Genomic DNA, 18648 nt, shown 5'->3' on the forward strand with positions numbered 1-18648 from the left:
AATAAACTCAGATATTGACCTGCTACGTTGCAGTGACATGCAAACGGAAACACATTCTTTCATTTCCAATGAATGGGACATCCGTCAGCGATTAAGGCCTTCAACATTAAGTGGGATCCTGCCATGAGAAACCACCAGGAGTGACAACGGCCTGTAAACTTAGGAAATACTCATATGATTTACATATGTATAGGACATCATCTGGAGTTATTTCACTTAGACTGCAGTTGATTACAGTGTAAGTACAGTTATATGCACATACAGTATATCTCAAATGCATTGTGCTTGAAAGTAAGTTCATGATAATCAAAATGCCGTTAAAACATAACTCTTTGGTTCTGTAAATGTAATACTTTACTTCCCTTTACAATATATTATATAAGTCTTATACACATGAAATTCAGAAGAACTTCTGAAATCATTGAATATGGTTCACAGAATAGAGCGATCACATCCGCTTTGGTCAAATCGAGATCAAGCAGTCCAGTCAGTACATCACGCTGCGTTTCCCCTCGCTAACGTCTACAGTCAACACTTAACGTCCTCACACAAGACAAACAGCTCAGCAGGAAGTAACAGTGCTACATTGGTTGTCTCAGGAAAAAGGGAACAAAGGCAGAGTTGTGTGTGTGTGTGTGTCACTGTGAGTGTGCTCAAAGGTGAATTGGAGTTATCGGCTAGGTACAGCAGCTGGCAGATGAAGGATGTGTGTGGCACGTGGAGGATGATATGGACCGTGTTTATGTCAGGCCAATTTCCTCCAGCACGCTGCGCGGCGTCTCTGCTTCCTGTGGAGGGAGAGAGGAACCACAGCTCCAGTCAAGAGCTCAGTGAGCTACATCCAGCACACCCAACGCATCCGATTTCAACAATGACAGCATCACATGCACGCACGCACGCACGCACGCACGCACACACACACACACACACACACACACTGGGGGGCATTTTCTCTGGTATAATATGTTATCCCAGTCTCACTAGCAGTAGTTTTAGGGGAAAATTGTTGTTGGCTTGCTGCAAATTTAGTTCACCCTTCATATTTTGAATTATTATTTGGGATTGTAATTAATTGTGAAAATTGCATAAACCTATAAACCTAAAACTGAATGTCAATAAATAAGAATACATGTAAAGTGAAAGGAGTGGCTTATTCACCCTTTAAATTCTACATTAATATTTTGGAATTTGACACCTAAATTATTCGTTTAGGTTAAAGCTGCACTAGTCAACACGTTTTATATCTAGACTAAATCAAATGCATACATTTAAGTGAAAGGGATGGCTTGTAGTGAGGAAGCATATTCTCCTAATTCTACATCTTGATGGTGCGATGGGTTGTTAATGTTTAAGGTGCCCTGTGCAGTTTACTTGTAAAAACAATTCACCGTTTCTACTAAATGAATTGTGCGTATTTGAATTAACAAATGGGCTCAGTGCATTTTCTTAACCCGTAAAACATCTGCAAAGCCAATTTTTAATACATTTTAAAAGTGTTTCTTGTTACATCCATGTTTGCGACCGTGCAGTCTTCTTCTTCCTTGCAAATGCAAGCGCACTGCTATGCAAACACAATGAAGCGATGGCAGGAGTATAATGCACCCCCCACATGCTCGTGCCGTGCATGATAAAAACAAAGAGACCCACTGACAAACACACTGCTCTTTGGCAATATGGCTCTGTGGTCAAATAGTGTCAAATATTACACCCAGCATATTTCAAGCTGCATTACATTTTTTTTAAATGTACATTGAATCAGAATCATGAAATGGGGGGGTCTTGGATATTAGTAAGGAACCAACAACTCTTTAGTTCACTTCAACCTCCAGATTGTACGAGAGAGTTCTGATTTACAATTAGTTGTTTAAGTTCCGTTAATATGTTGAATATGTATGTGCACACACACCATTAAAATAAGATAAAAGATGCATTTCAGGTTGTAAAGGCAACTTTATGAATAGACCCTTTTTTGTCAAAGCAGGAGAAGCACAGGTGTAAATAATAACATATAATATTTGACATATACAATAACAATGATGGTTCCATCCCATTAAGTCCCAGTGAGCCATGTCAGTGAGTAAGCATGCATAGTACCAGGACCATGGAACTGGGTCACGTTAATGGAATGCAGCCATCATTATTGTCTGCTGTGAAAAGACTCTACCGGTCTACATACTTCCACCAATTAGTACCGCCTCGGCCAAGGAGGATATGTTTTTGGTTTGGTTTGTCAGTCTGTCAGCAGGACCCCATGTTCATCAAACTTATTGGAAGGGTGCAGCATGGGCCAAGGAAGAACCCATTTAATTCTGGAGCAGATCTGACTCATGGGGCGGATACACAAATTATTTTTCACTTTTGTTAACATTAGGAGAGCGGCCGCCCCCAAACAAAGACGCTACACGCCGTTTGTACGAGCAGCCTATTACGACCCATATTTGTGTTTGTTGATACCTAGCTGTTCTAATTTTACCAGGAGAAAAAGCTGAAGTCAGGTGATTTAGTATAAAGACTCTATGGCCCACTGAGGGAAGAGGACAGGTGAATGGGACTAAAAAACACAGGACTTTAACCCAGGAAACTGGGGTTAGTGTCCTGTGTGAAACTAAAAGTTAATTACTTCCGTACATAACCCTGGTTATGCAACAAACTTATCTGAACTCAAACCATGATTCTTTCCTAAACCTGACAAATTGATCTGATGTTAACCACGTGTTTAAACTGTGACTGCTACATTTAGGTGTGAGGGCGTGTTGATCTCCTGCCCCCGGTAGGGGCGCTAATTTAGGAAACGCCTCCAGTGGGTCGTATGAGAGGGTAGGAACATTTGGTCTATGTGGTCGTGTGTTTAGGGTTAGTGTCACATATCATTAACAACAGCATGTACAGGAAAACATCAGGGCTGGAGCTGGTGGCAGAAAGAAAGAGAAGCACTTACTTTGGCATCCTACAACAAGGTTCAGCACAAAGTAAAGAGAGGAGTTGCATCAGAGCAGTAAAACAGAAAGATGGCTTTATGGTAAGAGGAGAAAAACAACCCACTTTTAAAGTGTCATTTCATTTTTTGTGCAAAGTGTTCAGCCCAGATCTTGAAATAAAAACTATGATTTATTCACCAATCAAACTATACTTTTCACCCTTGGGGTACATTTAGCCAACCTAGCGGTGGATAGACGAATCCCTCGTCACTAATTACGCAGGCGAAACATCTTCATCTGCGAAGCAAATGGAGCTTGACACCATTCAGTGGTGACACAGAAGAAACACTCGAATTAAAAACTAAATTACTAAATATCAGCCTGAACTTCAAATGGTTCACATGTGGAGGGAAAAAACACAGCAGGTATATTAAAGAAAGACACCAGTGTGCTTAACTGACAAATAATCATAAACAATTTATTAATGATCTATTATATACATTGATAAGGAACCCTCAAATTATCATATCATCATCATGACAGATCATACAAAACATTGCAGGTGCTTTGTCAGTGTGCATTTATGAAAGAGATTGTAGAACGCAACGAGAGCCTTTAGTTAATCAGTGCAAAGACATTAGCATTAGCATGAATACCTACTTATACCACTTACCTTGACAGTGGGTGTTTTGCTTTTTTACTTAAATAGAAAATAATTAGGGTCTATTAATAATTTTAAAGATAAAAAAAACAACAACATTTAAATAGATTTAAAAGCCATTAGGTCTTCCAGTGTGCGCTATAGTCTGGAATAGATTTTGTTCTGATTAAAAAATGATAACAACTTCTAGAAATCCCAGCAAGGATTATACCTAAAATTAAAATATATATGATTTGAAGTGGAAAAATAAACATCCAACTGTAATCCACGAAAAAATCCACGAGAGACAAGACAAAGAAACAAGACCAATGAGGGAAACAATAAAAAAATTGATTGGATGAACATCTTTTGAACATAACAAAAATTCAGTTGTGAAGGTGATGAGCCTGAAGTAACAGCAGAAATAAGATGATTATGTGTTGTGATCTTAAAGCATTTCTTTTCAAAAGTGTGTTTAAATACTCATGTCGTGACATTCTGTGTACTTCAACGCCGTCAGACACATAAGTGCACAACAGGGGGCAGGCTTCAGTTTCAGTGCCAATAGCAAAGAGAAACCATGAAGAAATCATGTTGACATGAATCATCCTGTGTAATTTGCATCTGACAACACGGTGAAATAAATGTGATAAATGTGTGTAAATGTGACCTGTAGGCCAAAAACCAGTCTAAAACCAAATGTTGGATGGAATCAGGTGCCATCCTCATCCAGAACTGGTTGGATTTTACAGCAGCTCAACTTAACTTGTTTTAAAGAAGTCAAAAGAACAGTTGGACAGTTTTGTTGAGGTTGAAAGTTCATTCTTCACCTTGGAAACAGGTTTAAAAAACTAATAGGCAAATACAAAACAAATACTTAAAATACTTAAAATAAAAAAATAAAAAAAATCATCCCACATCCCACTTTAACCCTTGTGTTGTCTTCCCGTCGACCATGCAGCTTCGTTTTTCTGGGTAAAAATTTCAACATTTTGTTGTTGTTGTTCTCCACTTTTCTTGGTGATTTTATTCAAATTCTTTGTACATTTTGAAAATGAGAGTTTTTGTTGCTTTTTCCTACGTGTTTTGTCACTTTTTTCAATGTTCTTTTGTCCTAGTTCTGATATAGGACGTTTTTGTAAACGGGTGTGATTTGACCCGAGGACAACAGGAAGGTTAAGCTCCGGTAAGAAAATCTAGTGAGTGGACTTTAAACTGTTGGGTCATGATGGCACACGATGCAAACTTGCTTTTGAGGGGTTCAACTCGTGCAATGAAACCAATAATACATGTCAGATTGACAGGCATGTAACAATACGTCACAAAATATATCACATGTTATCAATAAACATACTGATGAGTAAGTCCATTTAATTGGATGTGTAACAGGACTATGATCAGCACAACAAATGTCTAATGCTGCCTAAATGTTTCCATCATTTACCGTGGTTGTAGAATTTATTATTCCTATTGTTCTGACAATAATGTATCATGACTGTCATGTATGGAATTAAATAGTAAGCTGAGAATATTGTTACACCCTTCCAAACCAATGACAATGGCAGGTGCTCAGAGTGCAGAAAGAAAGGTGCCAGGCACTGAGGAGCTCAGCATGCAGGCTGGGCAGCAGCAGCAGCAGCAGCAGCAGCGAGGGCAGCCCGTCAGTACACAGGCACATTAAAGAACTCATGACGGGGCTGGGGGAGAGAAACGCACACAGCTTAGAAAACAAGATGGCGTCGGGCCGTAACAGCCACCCCACACAGACACTTCATTCACAGGACATGCAGGAGACAGGGCAGCAGGCTGGACAACTCTCACCACTTTATCTATTAGAGGAATTGGTCTTTTCTTTTCAGGGATTACGCTGGTTTTGCGTTCTTGCTAAGAGTTAGATGAGCGACAAAAGTCGAACAATCTCACAGTGGGTTTTATGTCTCTGTTCACTTTGAAGGTAAACTGCTAACAGCTAGCTCAGCTTAATTTTAACTCACATTCTGAAACAAATAATATAACATTCCCCTTACCCAAAACATTTTTTTTAAACAATTTCCTTTAATTTCCACTGCAGATAAAATGTATCTGAGGGCACATAGTTAAAGAGTCACCTATCCAAACTGCAGACATGTAATATATATAAAAACATAGAAAACACGTGGTAGGGGACAGTGTCAATGACATGTTACACATGGACAACAAAGACAAACAGACCTTTAACCAGGAGGACGTGAGCTACAGACAGACTGATATAAACAGGTAGAAGACTGAGACTGACTAGAGGACTCTAGCAGTATGCACGGCCTAAATCCACAAACACAGAGTATTCACCTCAGCAGGCCTAATTCTGGAAAAGACCAGAAGACTCAGAGACCATATTTGGGACCATCACACCTGTGAGGCAAAGATTGTTTTTATAAGATCACAAATACACAGAACATGGCACCACAGGTCCATCTCTCAGGAAAGCTACAGCAACTACACATCTACAGCATGGGCAACGACGATGCTCTCTTCATGGGGACGCTGCGGCTCCATTTATCTCTGAAGTCTGACAGGCAGAGTTGAGCAGAGCAGGACATCTTCTGAGGCTTCATTATTCCAAAAGAAGATGTGCTTGCTTGCTGCCAGCACCAAAGTAATGACCCATACGTGGGAAATGTCTCACTAAAGGCTTATTAAAATAACTTCCACCAAATCCCCTGTGGTATGTTTTCCATGTAATTACTGCACTCTGCACTTACTAAAGCCAGAGGCACTCCTTCTAAAGGTACCCTGCATTATTTGCACAATCTTCTATGTGCATTGTGTTTATATTTTTCTTTCTCCAATTCTAAAAAAGAAATCAGGGTGTTTTTGTGTTGCTTGTATAGTCTGTCTAATTATGTGAATTTTTAAAACACCAGGGTGCAATGGTGAGTTGCAGAATTTCCTAATGTTTGGTCAGATTTTCCACAAGTGGTGTATAAGATGTTTGCGTAATGGACGGACAAAGTGGTCATTTTAAAGTCAAATAACACCATGTACACAAACCTGCGGAATGAATATTAGTTCATGTAAAATACTTCCACATGTAACATGTTAAGAGTTATTGTTATTCCTTTTCTACCATTTCAAATAAAGACATACAGAATCATTCATCTGAGCATTTCCATTCAGTGCTGTTAGTAAAACTACAGGCTGGGCTTCACACAGGCAGCATATCTGTGGAAGTAGTACTGATTCAAGTTGGAAATGTATTTTTAACAGAGTGACTTCTTAAAAACGAAACAAGCTGCATCCATGTAAATGGAAATTCAAAAAAAATCATCTACTACAATAATGTACAATATGCAAATTGCAAAGTGTGAGATTATGCTGCCTGTTAGTGAAACTGTATACGGACGTGTTCTAACCATTCCAGCGTGAGTTCATGCCTGTTGTTACGCTGTGTCATGTTTTTCACTCAGAGTTATGAGACACAGTCAATACTGACAGAAGAACATGCAGAGGTAGTCCACACCACGCACAACTGGAAACCCATGCTGACTGACTGACTGCACCAGTCTAGTAGTTACCAAATGGCCTGGATGGAGGCACGGATGGGTTCTAGGCCCATTACAAGAGCTCCTCATTTGGCAAACTTCCCCAGTCTTCATTCTGGCTCTATAAATACAGGGTAAACGTGGATTGGCACTCTGGTTAAGTGTTCACTCTTTCAAAGTGAGAATATCAACCTATTTAATTAGGAAAGCCACTCAATTCAAAATGGCCTAAGCGTAAAAGGCAAATGCCCACATTTGGAACTTCCAATAAGCCTCTACGGATCCCAGTACAGTACGTTCTCTACAGGGCCGCTCCATGGGCTGTAAATCAATGAACAGCCCTGCAGTTTGTCCTCAGGGATTATAGACTTGTCTGGGCTGCAGCTGCCTCACAGCTAATGATTACGGGCCACATTTGGATTTCCTAATGCTTCCCAACTTAATTGCTCATTTCATTACTTGCTTTTCTATTCCAAGTTTGTTAACACGAGTACAACTTCAAAGGCTTTCAAAGATTTTTTTTTATCCGTACAGCATGTACTGCACATGTAGAAAAGATTAAAAAAATTATATCACACATCAATGACAAAATAATACTTTTATGTTAGAACATACTTTTGGAAACCAACCGACAAGCCTTTGTGAAATTACAGGTCCCATGACATGGTGCTTTTGGGTGCTTTAATATAGACCTTAGTGGTCCCCTAATACTGTATCTGAAGTCTCTTTTATATAGACCTTAGTGGTCCCTAATACTGTATCTGAAGTCTTTTTTATATAGACCTTAGTGGTCCCCTAATACTGCATCTGAAGTCTCTTCAATGTTTTGACAAACATTTGGTGTTTGTTGCGTACGTAAAGAATCCCTCCAAAGCTCCAGTATTGGCCATTCTCTACAGCACCTTTTCCACTGGAATATAATGATTGATAATGGCTGTAACATGTTCAAGACTTCTCACTGAGATATCTGAATAATGATGCGCTTCTTTCTGTGCTTTTGGTTTCGATGTATGGCATTAATGGATTGAAGAGAAAGCTAAAACATGGCTGGCTTGTTGTTGCTTTACTTCTAAATAGGCTTTGAGTCAGAATCCTTAATTGCGGTGACACTGTGGTTTTGTTACTGTGATCATGCCCCCTCTATCAGGACCAGAAGTGCTTGTGTGGTCTCAGCGATGCAGACAATGAGGCTTTGTTTCTGGGCTGCAACCTGATCTCTCTTCACTTCAACCACCGAACACAGTGCGTCTGAAAAAGGATGTACGGAACATGTGGAATGTGGACAATCAAATCATTTAAAACACTTGAGAGACACTGAAAGGGAGGACATGTTTGAGTGTAATAAGTCAGGTACAGCTATTCCCTTTAGTTTTTACGAGTCTGCCGTGGGGATTTAAAGACATTAAAGATCCTTCTCTCGGCGACTGAATGTTACTTTGTCCTGCTAGTGTTAAGATTTCCCATGCAGATGTGCTGTGGATGAGTTGGTTTAGGTTTTGGTTAGTGCCTAGGATTACAGTTACATCAAAGACATCAGGGTTAAAGTCAATAGGAAGCAGAAAACAAACCAGCAACTTTAACATCTGTGGTGTATTCCTGGCACCGGACATATTGATATTGCTGATTGGTTGTTTCTGATAGCTTTAGCGTTGTGTTAGGGAATCTACATCTAAAGCTACTGATCTAACACTACAGCAAGGGGTTATTTGTTTTTTTACAAACTGTACCTGCAAACAGGCGCATCTGAAAGTCTAGATTCTGCAAATCACAACAGTGAAAGAATACAAAGGCAAAGAAAGAAGAACGTCAGATCAACATTAATCAAGATCAAGCAAACTAAATGAGAGACAATAAAGCAGAGTGAAAGCCAATGAAAGGAAAGTCACACGAAATGAAGCAGGTGTCCCTTTTTAAAAAGGGCAACTCAAATTCAATTACAGTACATTTTTCGTACATTTCTCAAATATTTGTAGGTGCTCTGCTTTTAGTTGTGATACAGGCACTGTGACTTGAATATAACTTAAAACTTAAAGCTGTAAACATAAACCACTATTTTTGCAAGAGCCAGTCAATGTATTAATTTTCAATAATTACTAAGGGTGTGCCAAAAATTGATTAATATTTTTTAAATTAAAAACAAAATATCTTAAACATGTATATATTTATATTACATGTTTAATGTTCAATTACATATATTAATATATTTGTAATTGAATGTCTACTGCAATCACATGATAGATACATATATACTTATATATGATCCCCAAGGGGAAATTCAAGGTCCCAGTAGCTTATAGACATCACACACACACACAACACAAACACACACACACACACACACACACACACACACACACACACACACACACACACGAAAAGTAACTACATTAACATACTATGAATTACTTTTAAACTAGAATTGTTTTTGAATTGAAAAATCAATGCCGAATTGAATCGTGAGCCAAAAACTCGGAATCAAATTATCTGAACCGTACACCCCAGGAAAATACCTCTCTCTATTGTAGTTTTCATTGTTAGTGCTGGAGTCCACCATTTCCTGGATTTAAACTGCATTCATACGCAAAAAGGGATTCACAACTGATTCTGTGTGTTACCGTTTTATCGCAACATCAACATCCCTGTTCAGGTGTTTCTGAGATGTTTAGGGATGGGAATCGATAACCGCTTCCAGTTGAGGACCGGTTTCAAATGGTCCGACATATAAAAATGGTACGCTTCCATGTTTTTTGGACAGCTGCACATTGCAAAACATTAACGTCAAACTACGCTGCTGGACTCTTGCACCCAGAAGGACTCATCGAGGAGAGGAAGAAACAATCCAAAGGGCTTCACTTCATTTCACAGAGAAACGTGACAGCAGTGCTGCTTGTACAGCCTGTAAAATGAATAATCATTTTAAATAAGCACAAGGTAACACCAGCAATGTGCTGAAAAACTGCTTCCTAACCGAGCAGCGGGTCCGTTACTGAGCAAAAATATCCAGTTATAATAACATTCCCGCCACGCAGGCAGGCTTAACAGATTTCTTTTCTTTGACAAAGAAAACCCAAATGACAACAGATGCTAAACAAATGTTCTCTCACTTCATCTACACTGTGTTCAGTGTAGAGATAATAAAACAGTTGCTTTAATGCTGAAAACCTGTGTATTGACAAGGAATCAATAAGGGAAACGATAAAAAATTGACACAATAAGCAGCATAAATAATGGCATTGGTATCAAATAACTCTTATCAGTTCCCATCCCTAGAGCTGCCGCTATTAAAAAGGATTTCAACTGATAGTGCACGGGGAGGCTTTTATTGGGAAGCTGTAACAATGTGTTTGTCACAGAGGTTAGCACTAACTGCAATTGCTGCAAATTTTTTTTTGACATTTCACATCAGTGAATACATTTTAAATATTGCCGCAAGGGACAGAGCATTAAGGAGCAGGCACAGTAAGTGTGTTTCCATACATCTGATGTAACGCACATTTTGCAAAGAACTACCACTGACGGAAATTGAAAAAGTCCAAAATCCAACTATCCCAACAAAAAGTAGTAATGCTTAGCTGGGGTGGAAAGGTTGGTGCATGGATACAGATGTAAACACACTAATTGAATAAAAAGTATTAAACTTTAATTGCCACAAAATCAACTACAACTGAAATCTTAAAAGGTTATGCCTCTAAGCGCGGAAGCAGTACTAGTTTAAAATACTCAATTTAACTTTCTATTCTTCGGTCTGAAAAATCCCAAATGTTGACTTAATGGGAAAGTAAGAGCCGATTACTAATAAAGAAAGAGAGAGAAACTAAATTTCATCAGACGCCTTACCTCCTGTAGCAGGTCCGCCTGCTCTATGGCCTTCAACACATTCTTTTTGGACGTCTCCTGAGCTTCCCCCCCCAGCAAGAACTCATCCAGAATGAAGTAGGCCTTCTCAAAGTTGAAAATAATGTCCAGCTCACAAACCTGTCGTGTAGAAATGAAAAGAACACTAATTATGACATTAGTAAGTAGTATTTTCTAAGTGTCAAAAATGGCTTTAATATCCAAATGTCACTACATTGTCCTGAAATATGTGTTTTTTATGCTTATCTTATCATATCATATCTGGAACACTGTTTATATATTTATAACATGATATTATATAATATTTATATGTTTTAAAAAGCACTTTGAATTGCCTTGTTGCTGAAATGTGCTAAACAAATAAAGCTGCCTTGCCTTGCCTTACTGTATTGTACTACATGTGAGGAACAATAAAGTTTTGTCTTCTTTATACAAATGAATAAGCGCGGTGAGGATACAACAGAAAACGCACACTGCCAAAGTATTTGTCCAGCAGCTCCACGTATCTGTGGATGATCTCCAGTGTGATCAGCTCGTTGTCCTGGTCCTCGATGGCGCAGCAGAAGTACAGGCTGGCGTATCTGCAACCCAGACACAAGCCAGACAACTTTACCTTGACAGTAGTATTTAAACCAAGTATCTTCCACTGTAAAAACTGCAACGTCAACCTGACAACGTAAATATAAGAACAGCTGACTTTACGCATTTTTACCACTTAGACAGGACAAGGGATGTATACCGTCTCACAGCTCACTGTAATAGTGCTGCGAGAGCACTCCTGCCATTATTAAGAAGAGCTGTTTGCTGTGTACAGGGTGTTCATTTAAAAGCCAAAAAACGGACGCAGAAGGCTGTATGAGTTAAGCCTCATTCTGCCATGGCTCTTCATCCCTGATAATCCCTGAGGCACTCTTTAAGCATGTGACGATTGGCTCATAAAGGAGGTGGTCAGTTGATCCCCCACAACCAGTGGGTAAAGAGGACACACTGGCTGTGGATCTTTAGAACATGTCTGGAACAAGTCTACAACTCCACATCCTTGTCTTCCCAGTATGGCTGCACAGTTAATCGCCATTTGAACTAGTTCAAATTACAAATCGCAAGGGGGAGGAGGGCGTAATACTTGTCATGCGCAAAATATGTATCAAACCAATTTAAATTAAGCACCGTGGTCCTGCAGAGGCATCGCAGCCTACAAATCATAGTTTACCTACTAAAGAAAACGGCTTTGTCTGGTTCAGATCCTTGTAAAAAGTGCACTATAATCATGTGCATTTTTAAAATGTTTCACATTTTGCAATGAAAATTGAGAACAACAATTCAAAATTTATCATTCCCTCACATATAATGAATATCAGTCAAAAGTAATTGCAGTTAAATATTTTGCTTATATCGTGCGGCCCTACTGCTCAGTGCCATTGAATGCAAGGCACAGCCGGGCTCACCACAAAGGCGCCCTTCACTTGTTAGGTTGTCTGGGGTCCTTTACCGGGGCGGACCCACAGGGCAGCCCGGCCGGCAGGGCAGGAGGAGGTTAACACCTCAATCCTGTCAAAGCAATTATTTGCTTCTTAATGTTGCATGTGGCCACCTGATGACAAAGTTGGATCCTGTATTAAACATGGATTTGTTCTCAGTGCATTTCTTTGCACAATGTTGTGTTTAGAGTTATATTTTCTGTTACACATCAGGCAGGGAGCTCGGAGCATTTCTTAGAGCTACATTCTAAATCGCCACATATGAAGGCAATTCGTTTTGGCAAATATATCAGCGAGTGGATTCAGCCCTATCTCTCATCCCAGATTGATTTTTTGACACATGGTCAGATGGAATGCAGTACATGTTTTGAGAATTTAAAATCGCTGTAGTTCAAAATGCCAAACATTTGCTGCTCACAGATTCTCAAATGTGATGATTTCCTGCCTATCTTTGTCGTATGTGATAGATTTGGACTGCTGCTCGAATATGATTTCATTATATTGCCTTAAACTGTAAGAAAACATAACCGGCATGTTTCACTATTTTCTGACATTGTATAGACAAAACGATTAACTGAGAAAATACTCGCAGAATAATCAATAATGAAAATAATGTAAGTTACATCCCCGGACAAGCTGTAAGTCTTTATGAATATTGAAATGTTAGTGCGTAATGCGTTAGTTGCTACGCTTGACTAGAACTGTGTCCTCCAGAACCCATCTTTCCAAATCCTGTATTTTCAAATGTCTGTGGCCCTCCACATCTCCTTAAAATCACAACACATCTCAACTAATCTGGAATACGGTGCTCTATTCCTGGACCTCTTTCCCTTCACCTTCAGCAAAGGTAGTGCTCATGTTTGGCACATAATTAATATATAAACAATCAAACAGCTGTATTCAAGACCTCTCTTTTGACATGTGAGTAGGTAGGACACTCTGAGAGCTACACAGACCTCATGGAGAACAGATACTGTATATTCTGACCACTGCAGTACTACTAGACCCAGAGGGAGCAGTCCTAATCGTACTTACTAACACTTTTATGCCTTTATAGGATGCAAAACGAGTCCATTGAATAGTTGTAGACACATGAAAAACTATTAATGTGTTTGTTGTACAATGATGTAAAGTCACTGACTCGTCAACACCTCAAGTGCTATGTTTGCCTGTCCCTGTTGGGTCACCGGGTTCACCAATAATCCGCCTGCTTGTCTGTTGGCACAGCAACAGGATATAAAGAAGCACGATTAATGCTGTCTCTCATTGTAGTAGAGTGCAGTCCTGATGCCTTTGTCACTTTGATAACACTTTCTCCTGCCTCTCCATCTGAGCCAGGTCTATGAATGACAGGGCCATGAATTGCCCAGGGAAGTGTGAATTATTCTTTTCAACCAGAGAGCACTTTGTCCATAAACAAGTCCCAACTCATACCCACCTCTTATATACAATCTTGAGGTCTCTCCACTCCAGAAAGCTGCACATTTTGGGCTTTCGAGCCAGGACCGTCTGCACCAGCTCTCTGGTGATCTTCTTTTTCTCCCTATCAGACAGAGGCACGTACCATTTCTGAAGCCTGAGCTTGCCTTGTCGACTAAACAGAAGCATGAACTGCATCTGAAATGAAGAGATGAAGGTGTGAAACACAAGGAGAGATAAAGGAGTGGGTGCTTCCACAGAAAGAGGCAAAAAGCATTCAAAAGAACACATCTTATCACTTCTAATTTGAGACCGGATGTAACCTAGATATCAAGAGCCACTCTGATTCTTAACTTAAGCCAAATTGAGGAAATTATTACTGCATGACAAGTGGGAGGGGCTCAATAAATTAGCAAGATGCAAGACAAATGACATTTTATTTAGGTCAAATAAATATAAAAAAAACGAAAAACACGATTCATGTAATCATTTCATATCAGTGACATACCGGTAGCTAGTTAGTTATTAAGCTAACATATGTTAAAGATAAACTGCGCAGCATTTAACTTCATGTTCAGCCTCAGTTTACCAGAGACGTTCTCAATTCAAGATACACTTCATGCATATAACACGAGACAGCCATGGCCATAACAAATTAATAAGCCAGTTATCTCCAGTTATAACAAAACGTGACTAAATGACTGAAACCATCATCTTCTTCAGCGTTACCGTTACCAACACAACCTAACGGAAGTAGCGTTCCCGCCGTTACTCAGCGGTTAGCGTTCGGCTGCTCAGCCACGGCCGAGCCGGTGGTAAATACCTCATATTTTAATATAAAAGGTCAAATTATACACGTTTAAAACTACTTACCTTGAATAACAACACTGTATTCCCCTCTGAAGAAATGAACTACCCAGCGCCACCCTGAAACAGACACGGCCAGTTGGCATCAGGCTGCTGATTGGCCAATGAGGCGCTCACACCGTTGTTCATTGGCTAACACTGCTTCGCATTCTCCGCCTATCCTAACCTTTAACTCGATATCACGGATGTGATTGGCTGATGTGTCATGTGTGCATATGTACACACACACACACACACACACACACACATATATATATATATATGTATATATGTTTATATATAAATATATATACATATACATATACATACACACATTTATATGTATAAACATCAATCAAACCACAAGGAACCGGATGGTTCAAGGCAGAATAACCCACCAGTAGTGAAATTTAGCTAGAAGTGGTAAGTGTTTCCCAAAATGTACCCAAAAAAGTACACTTACACTGTAAAGTGGCACATGTCACCTGATATTCTTTTAAGTTTATTGGAGGACATTTTGCCTTTTTGCCTTTTTTTTTATCAGATGGTGACAGGTGAGGTCCAGACAGGAAACATAGGACACCAGGACACCCCGTTTGAAATTGTAACATAGGCTCATCTGTGATTGTTGTGAGTCTTTGCCTAGACCATGTCATAAGCACATGAGCAGGTTATAACTGCAGGTGATGGCATTGTCCTGGAAGACATCACCGTCATAAAGAATGGTTCTTGAAGTGATGGTATTCGCCACAGGTGCAGGACTACAACAAACGAGCCTAAGAAGGCGTCTAAGGGCCAATAAAAGTATTAGATAAGGCCTGTGGATTACAGTAATCCCATCTACTACAGCTTTGGGTATCACACACTCATCGCATTCCAGCACAGCTGAAGAGGAAGATGGAGGTCACTGCTCGATGTGCTGCTCTGCTGTTCCTCCTGCTTCTATCTCAGGGTAAGTCACTGTGCGCCTGCTTGTGGGATATTAAATCACTATGCTCTCTGTCTGCCCTAAAAACACTGAAATATGGGCTACTCAGTGTCTGCTTTGGTTGTAGTGTCTGTTTGTAACCATGTTCATAGTGGCCAGTGAGCAACACAATTGTTATGATTGGGGAAAGTCATTTTTTTCTTCTTCATATTTTGTGTTTTTTCTCAGGTTTCTTCTTGTCACATGTACACAGATCATGCAGATTAATTAGAGATATTTGTCACGTTTCCCGTGAATGTACCTGCAAAAGTTCCCTTGCATTAATAAGTATTAATTGAGTTATTTGTTTACTCTGCTTCTCCGTTTCACAGGCCTGAACGCTGTCCACTCACAGGAGGTAAGAGTCTAACAATAAACCACCTGGAAGAAGTTTGAGGTGGGATTTGAACCTCTTGTTTAACTCGTCCACGTGTCTCCTTCAGGAGGACGAGGCTGTCCCGGAGGACGAGGCTGTCCCGGAGCAGGAGCTACAGGAGGAGGACCAGCAGGTGATCGAGACATGGACATCAAACACAAAAGCCTGCACCTGTGACTGTGAGTCTGCTGAGTCACCGACACGCCCCCCCACTGTTGTCCCACTTGTCCTGCCGACCTCACTGCTGCCTCCGCCACCTCAGGCTCGCCCGCTCCACTGCATGCCAGGTGAGGACTCCACCCGGGCGACACCACCTGTGTTGACTTGTAGTTGAATGCTGTCGTAAACCAGGCCAGCACGTTTAAGAAGGTGATAAATGGGGACATATTTCAGAAAAAGGTTTTTTCCGCAGTAAGTTATACTTATGGGGAATGTGCCTACACAACAAACAAAAATATTAATAACTGAGGCTCCCACAGGCTCGCATGGGGTCAGCATTTCTGTGATGTAGTCTGGGGCCAGACCCTGATGAGCTTTAAAAGATCAGTAAAATCTTAAAATCAATTCTAAAATGGACAGGGAGCCAGTTACGGTAAGATTGGGGTGGAGTGATGTAATGTTGTCTCTTCAAACCGGGATGCAAATTATTGTGAAGGACAACGACATTTTTAGGTATTAGGCATATTAGGTAACATCCTACATGTGAAGATTGATGGTGGGCAGCATTGCATCCTGGGGATTTTTTAGCTTACTTGGGCACACGGAGCAGGTGTTATGGATGACACAGCTGATGGCAGCTGACACTCAATCTAGTCTTGGCTGAGTCTCTGCATCTCTGCAGTGGTGCACGATCACCATCTGCTCTGATCTGGACCACTTTAAACCACGTTCTTACATAAAAGGCTGGGATCTGCAACAGTTTGGGTTTAAGAAATGACCAACTGTAGGGGAAGAGGCCTGGAATAGCAAATGCTGTGAGATAATCTCATTACCTGTGCGGGAACGTGATGAGCAGATTAGGGAGCCCAAAATAGGTTGTTCCTTTTACCTAACCGCATGTTAGCGGGGATAGCAGCACACGTCAGATGACTTCCCCATCATCTTCTTCCACCGTATGACGCAATCCTTCGGCCTATCAGAGCTTAGTGTGAACTCCATCACCACGAACAGGAAGGCTGCTCAGAAACTTTATCAGAAAACAACATCACAAACCATTTAGTTACTTGGGGCTTCAACACGTGTTCCTCTGGTGTTAAACTATTTGTCAAAATAATTCATAATTCCTGCTTGGAGTTAAAAAATGTATATAATTTTAAATAAATGATTGGTTTTAAACAAGTTGGTTTTAGTGGTGACCCGTACGTCTGCCCCCCCCCCCCCCCCCCCCCCCCCCCCCCCCCCCCCCCCCCCCCCCCCCCCCCCCCCCCCCCCCCCCACAGAATGCCCCTACCACCGAGCTCTGGGCTTTGAATCTGGATCTGTGACATCAGAGCAGATCAGCTGCTCCAATCAGGACCAGTACACGGGATGGTACTCCTCATGGATGCCTAGCAACGGTCGCCTCAACAACCAAGGCTTTGGGTTCGTCATGACAACCTTGTTCTTCTTATTGCTCCTTATGGTGTATATACTGTACTACATACCTGTACAAGCCTGTATGTTGATTTTCGTTAGGTGTGCGTGGCTCTCCAAGTTTAACGACCCCCATCAGTGGATCCAGATCGACCTGATGGAGGTGGGTGTGGTGTCTGGGATCCTCACCCAGGGCCGCTGTGACGCCGACGAGTGGATTACTAAGTACAGCATCCAGTATCGCACTGTGGAAACTCTCAACTGGATCTATTACAAAGACCAGACAGGAAACAACAGGGTGAGCACACCAAATAGTAGTCAGTTACACACACACACACACACACACACACACACAAAGCCACTTTAAGGGAATACAGCCAGTGGTGGAAGAAGTATTTAGATCCTCTTGTTAAGTTAAAGTATTAATACCACACTGTAAAAATACTCGGTTACAAGTAAATATCTTGCATTGGAAATGTTACCTAAGTTAAAGTATGTAAGAATCATAAGGAAACTGTACGTTAAGTATTAAAAGTAAAAGTACTCAGTGTAGAAAAATCACTACTAAGTGTTAATTTTATTCATGTAGGCCTGCATATTGTTGGGTAGTTTAATATTATACATTACATATATATATATATATATATATATATATATATATATATATATATATATATAGTATATTATACATTATATATACATATTTTATAAACTACATGTGCACATACTGTACGTGCATAAATCTTAATTTGTAAAGTAACTAGTAACTAAAGCTGTCAGATTATTGTAGTGGAGGAAAAAGTACATTACTTCTCTCTGAAATAGTCGAGTAAAAGTAGAAAGTGGCATGAATAGAAAAGTCTCAAGTAAAGTACAAGTACCTGGAATTTGTACTTGATTACAATACTTAGTAAGTAATTGAGGTCAATGTCCCAACTCGCCTCACACAAAGCATTTCAGCATCAGAGAGAGTTAATTTACAAGTTTCACAATAAGACCAGTTAAATGCTGTTGATTTAAATCAAGCATACCTTCACCAAACAGACTCCGATAGCT

The 18648-nt window shown here is 40.3% G+C and overlaps 2 protein-coding genes across 12 annotated transcripts in view; one reads left to right on the forward strand and one right to left on the reverse strand.

Annotated features, from left to right (window-relative positions):
* Window positions 1-513: 513 nt before the first annotated feature.
* Window positions 514-18648, reverse strand: part of LOC117950109 (AP-1 complex subunit sigma-2) — a 26141-nt gene continuing 8006 nt past the window's right edge. The window contains exons 1-7 of one of the 10 annotated variants that reach the window (XM_034880834.1): window positions 14705-14830; window positions 13851-14029; window positions 11407-11515; window positions 10917-11054; window positions 8807-8837; window positions 2939-2947; window positions 514-788 (exon numbers count right to left, since the gene is read on the reverse strand). In XM_034880834.1, the coding sequence (XP_034736725.1) occupies window positions 529-788; window positions 2939-2947; window positions 8807-8837; window positions 10917-11054; window positions 11407-11515; window positions 13851-14029 (726 nt within the window). In that variant the 5' untranslated portion in view covers window positions 14705-14830 and the 3' untranslated portion in view covers window positions 514-528. Of the gene's footprint in view, window positions 789-2938; window positions 2948-4615; window positions 5256-5886; window positions 5950-6406; window positions 7201-8806; window positions 8838-10916; window positions 11055-11406; window positions 11516-13850; window positions 14048-14704; window positions 14831-18648 lie in introns of those variants that run through there. The other 9 variants (XM_034880833.1, XM_034880836.1, XM_034880835.1 and 6 more) reach the window with 9 other exon arrangements.
* LOC117950107 (retinoschisin-like) overlaps window positions 15453-18648 on the forward strand; it is a 4343-nt gene continuing 1147 nt past the window's right edge. Inside the window, exons 1-5 of one of the 2 annotated variants that reach the window (XM_034880831.1) lie at window positions 15453-15629; window positions 15977-16002; window positions 16088-16307; window positions 17460-17601; window positions 17695-17890. In XM_034880831.1, the coding sequence (XP_034736722.1) occupies window positions 15575-15629; window positions 15977-16002; window positions 16088-16307; window positions 17460-17601; window positions 17695-17890 (639 nt within the window). In that variant the 5' untranslated portion in view covers window positions 15453-15574. Of the gene's footprint in view, window positions 15630-15976; window positions 16012-16075; window positions 16308-17459; window positions 17602-17694; window positions 17891-18648 lie in introns of both variants that reach the window. The other variant, XM_034880830.1, reaches the window with a different exon arrangement.

The sequence above is a fragment of the Etheostoma cragini genome, chromosome 9 (genome assembly GCF_013103735.1).
Source record: "Etheostoma cragini isolate CJK2018 chromosome 9, CSU_Ecrag_1.0, whole genome shotgun sequence".
In the NCBI taxonomy this organism is placed as follows: domain Eukaryota; kingdom Metazoa; phylum Chordata; class Actinopteri; order Perciformes; family Percidae; genus Etheostoma; species Etheostoma cragini.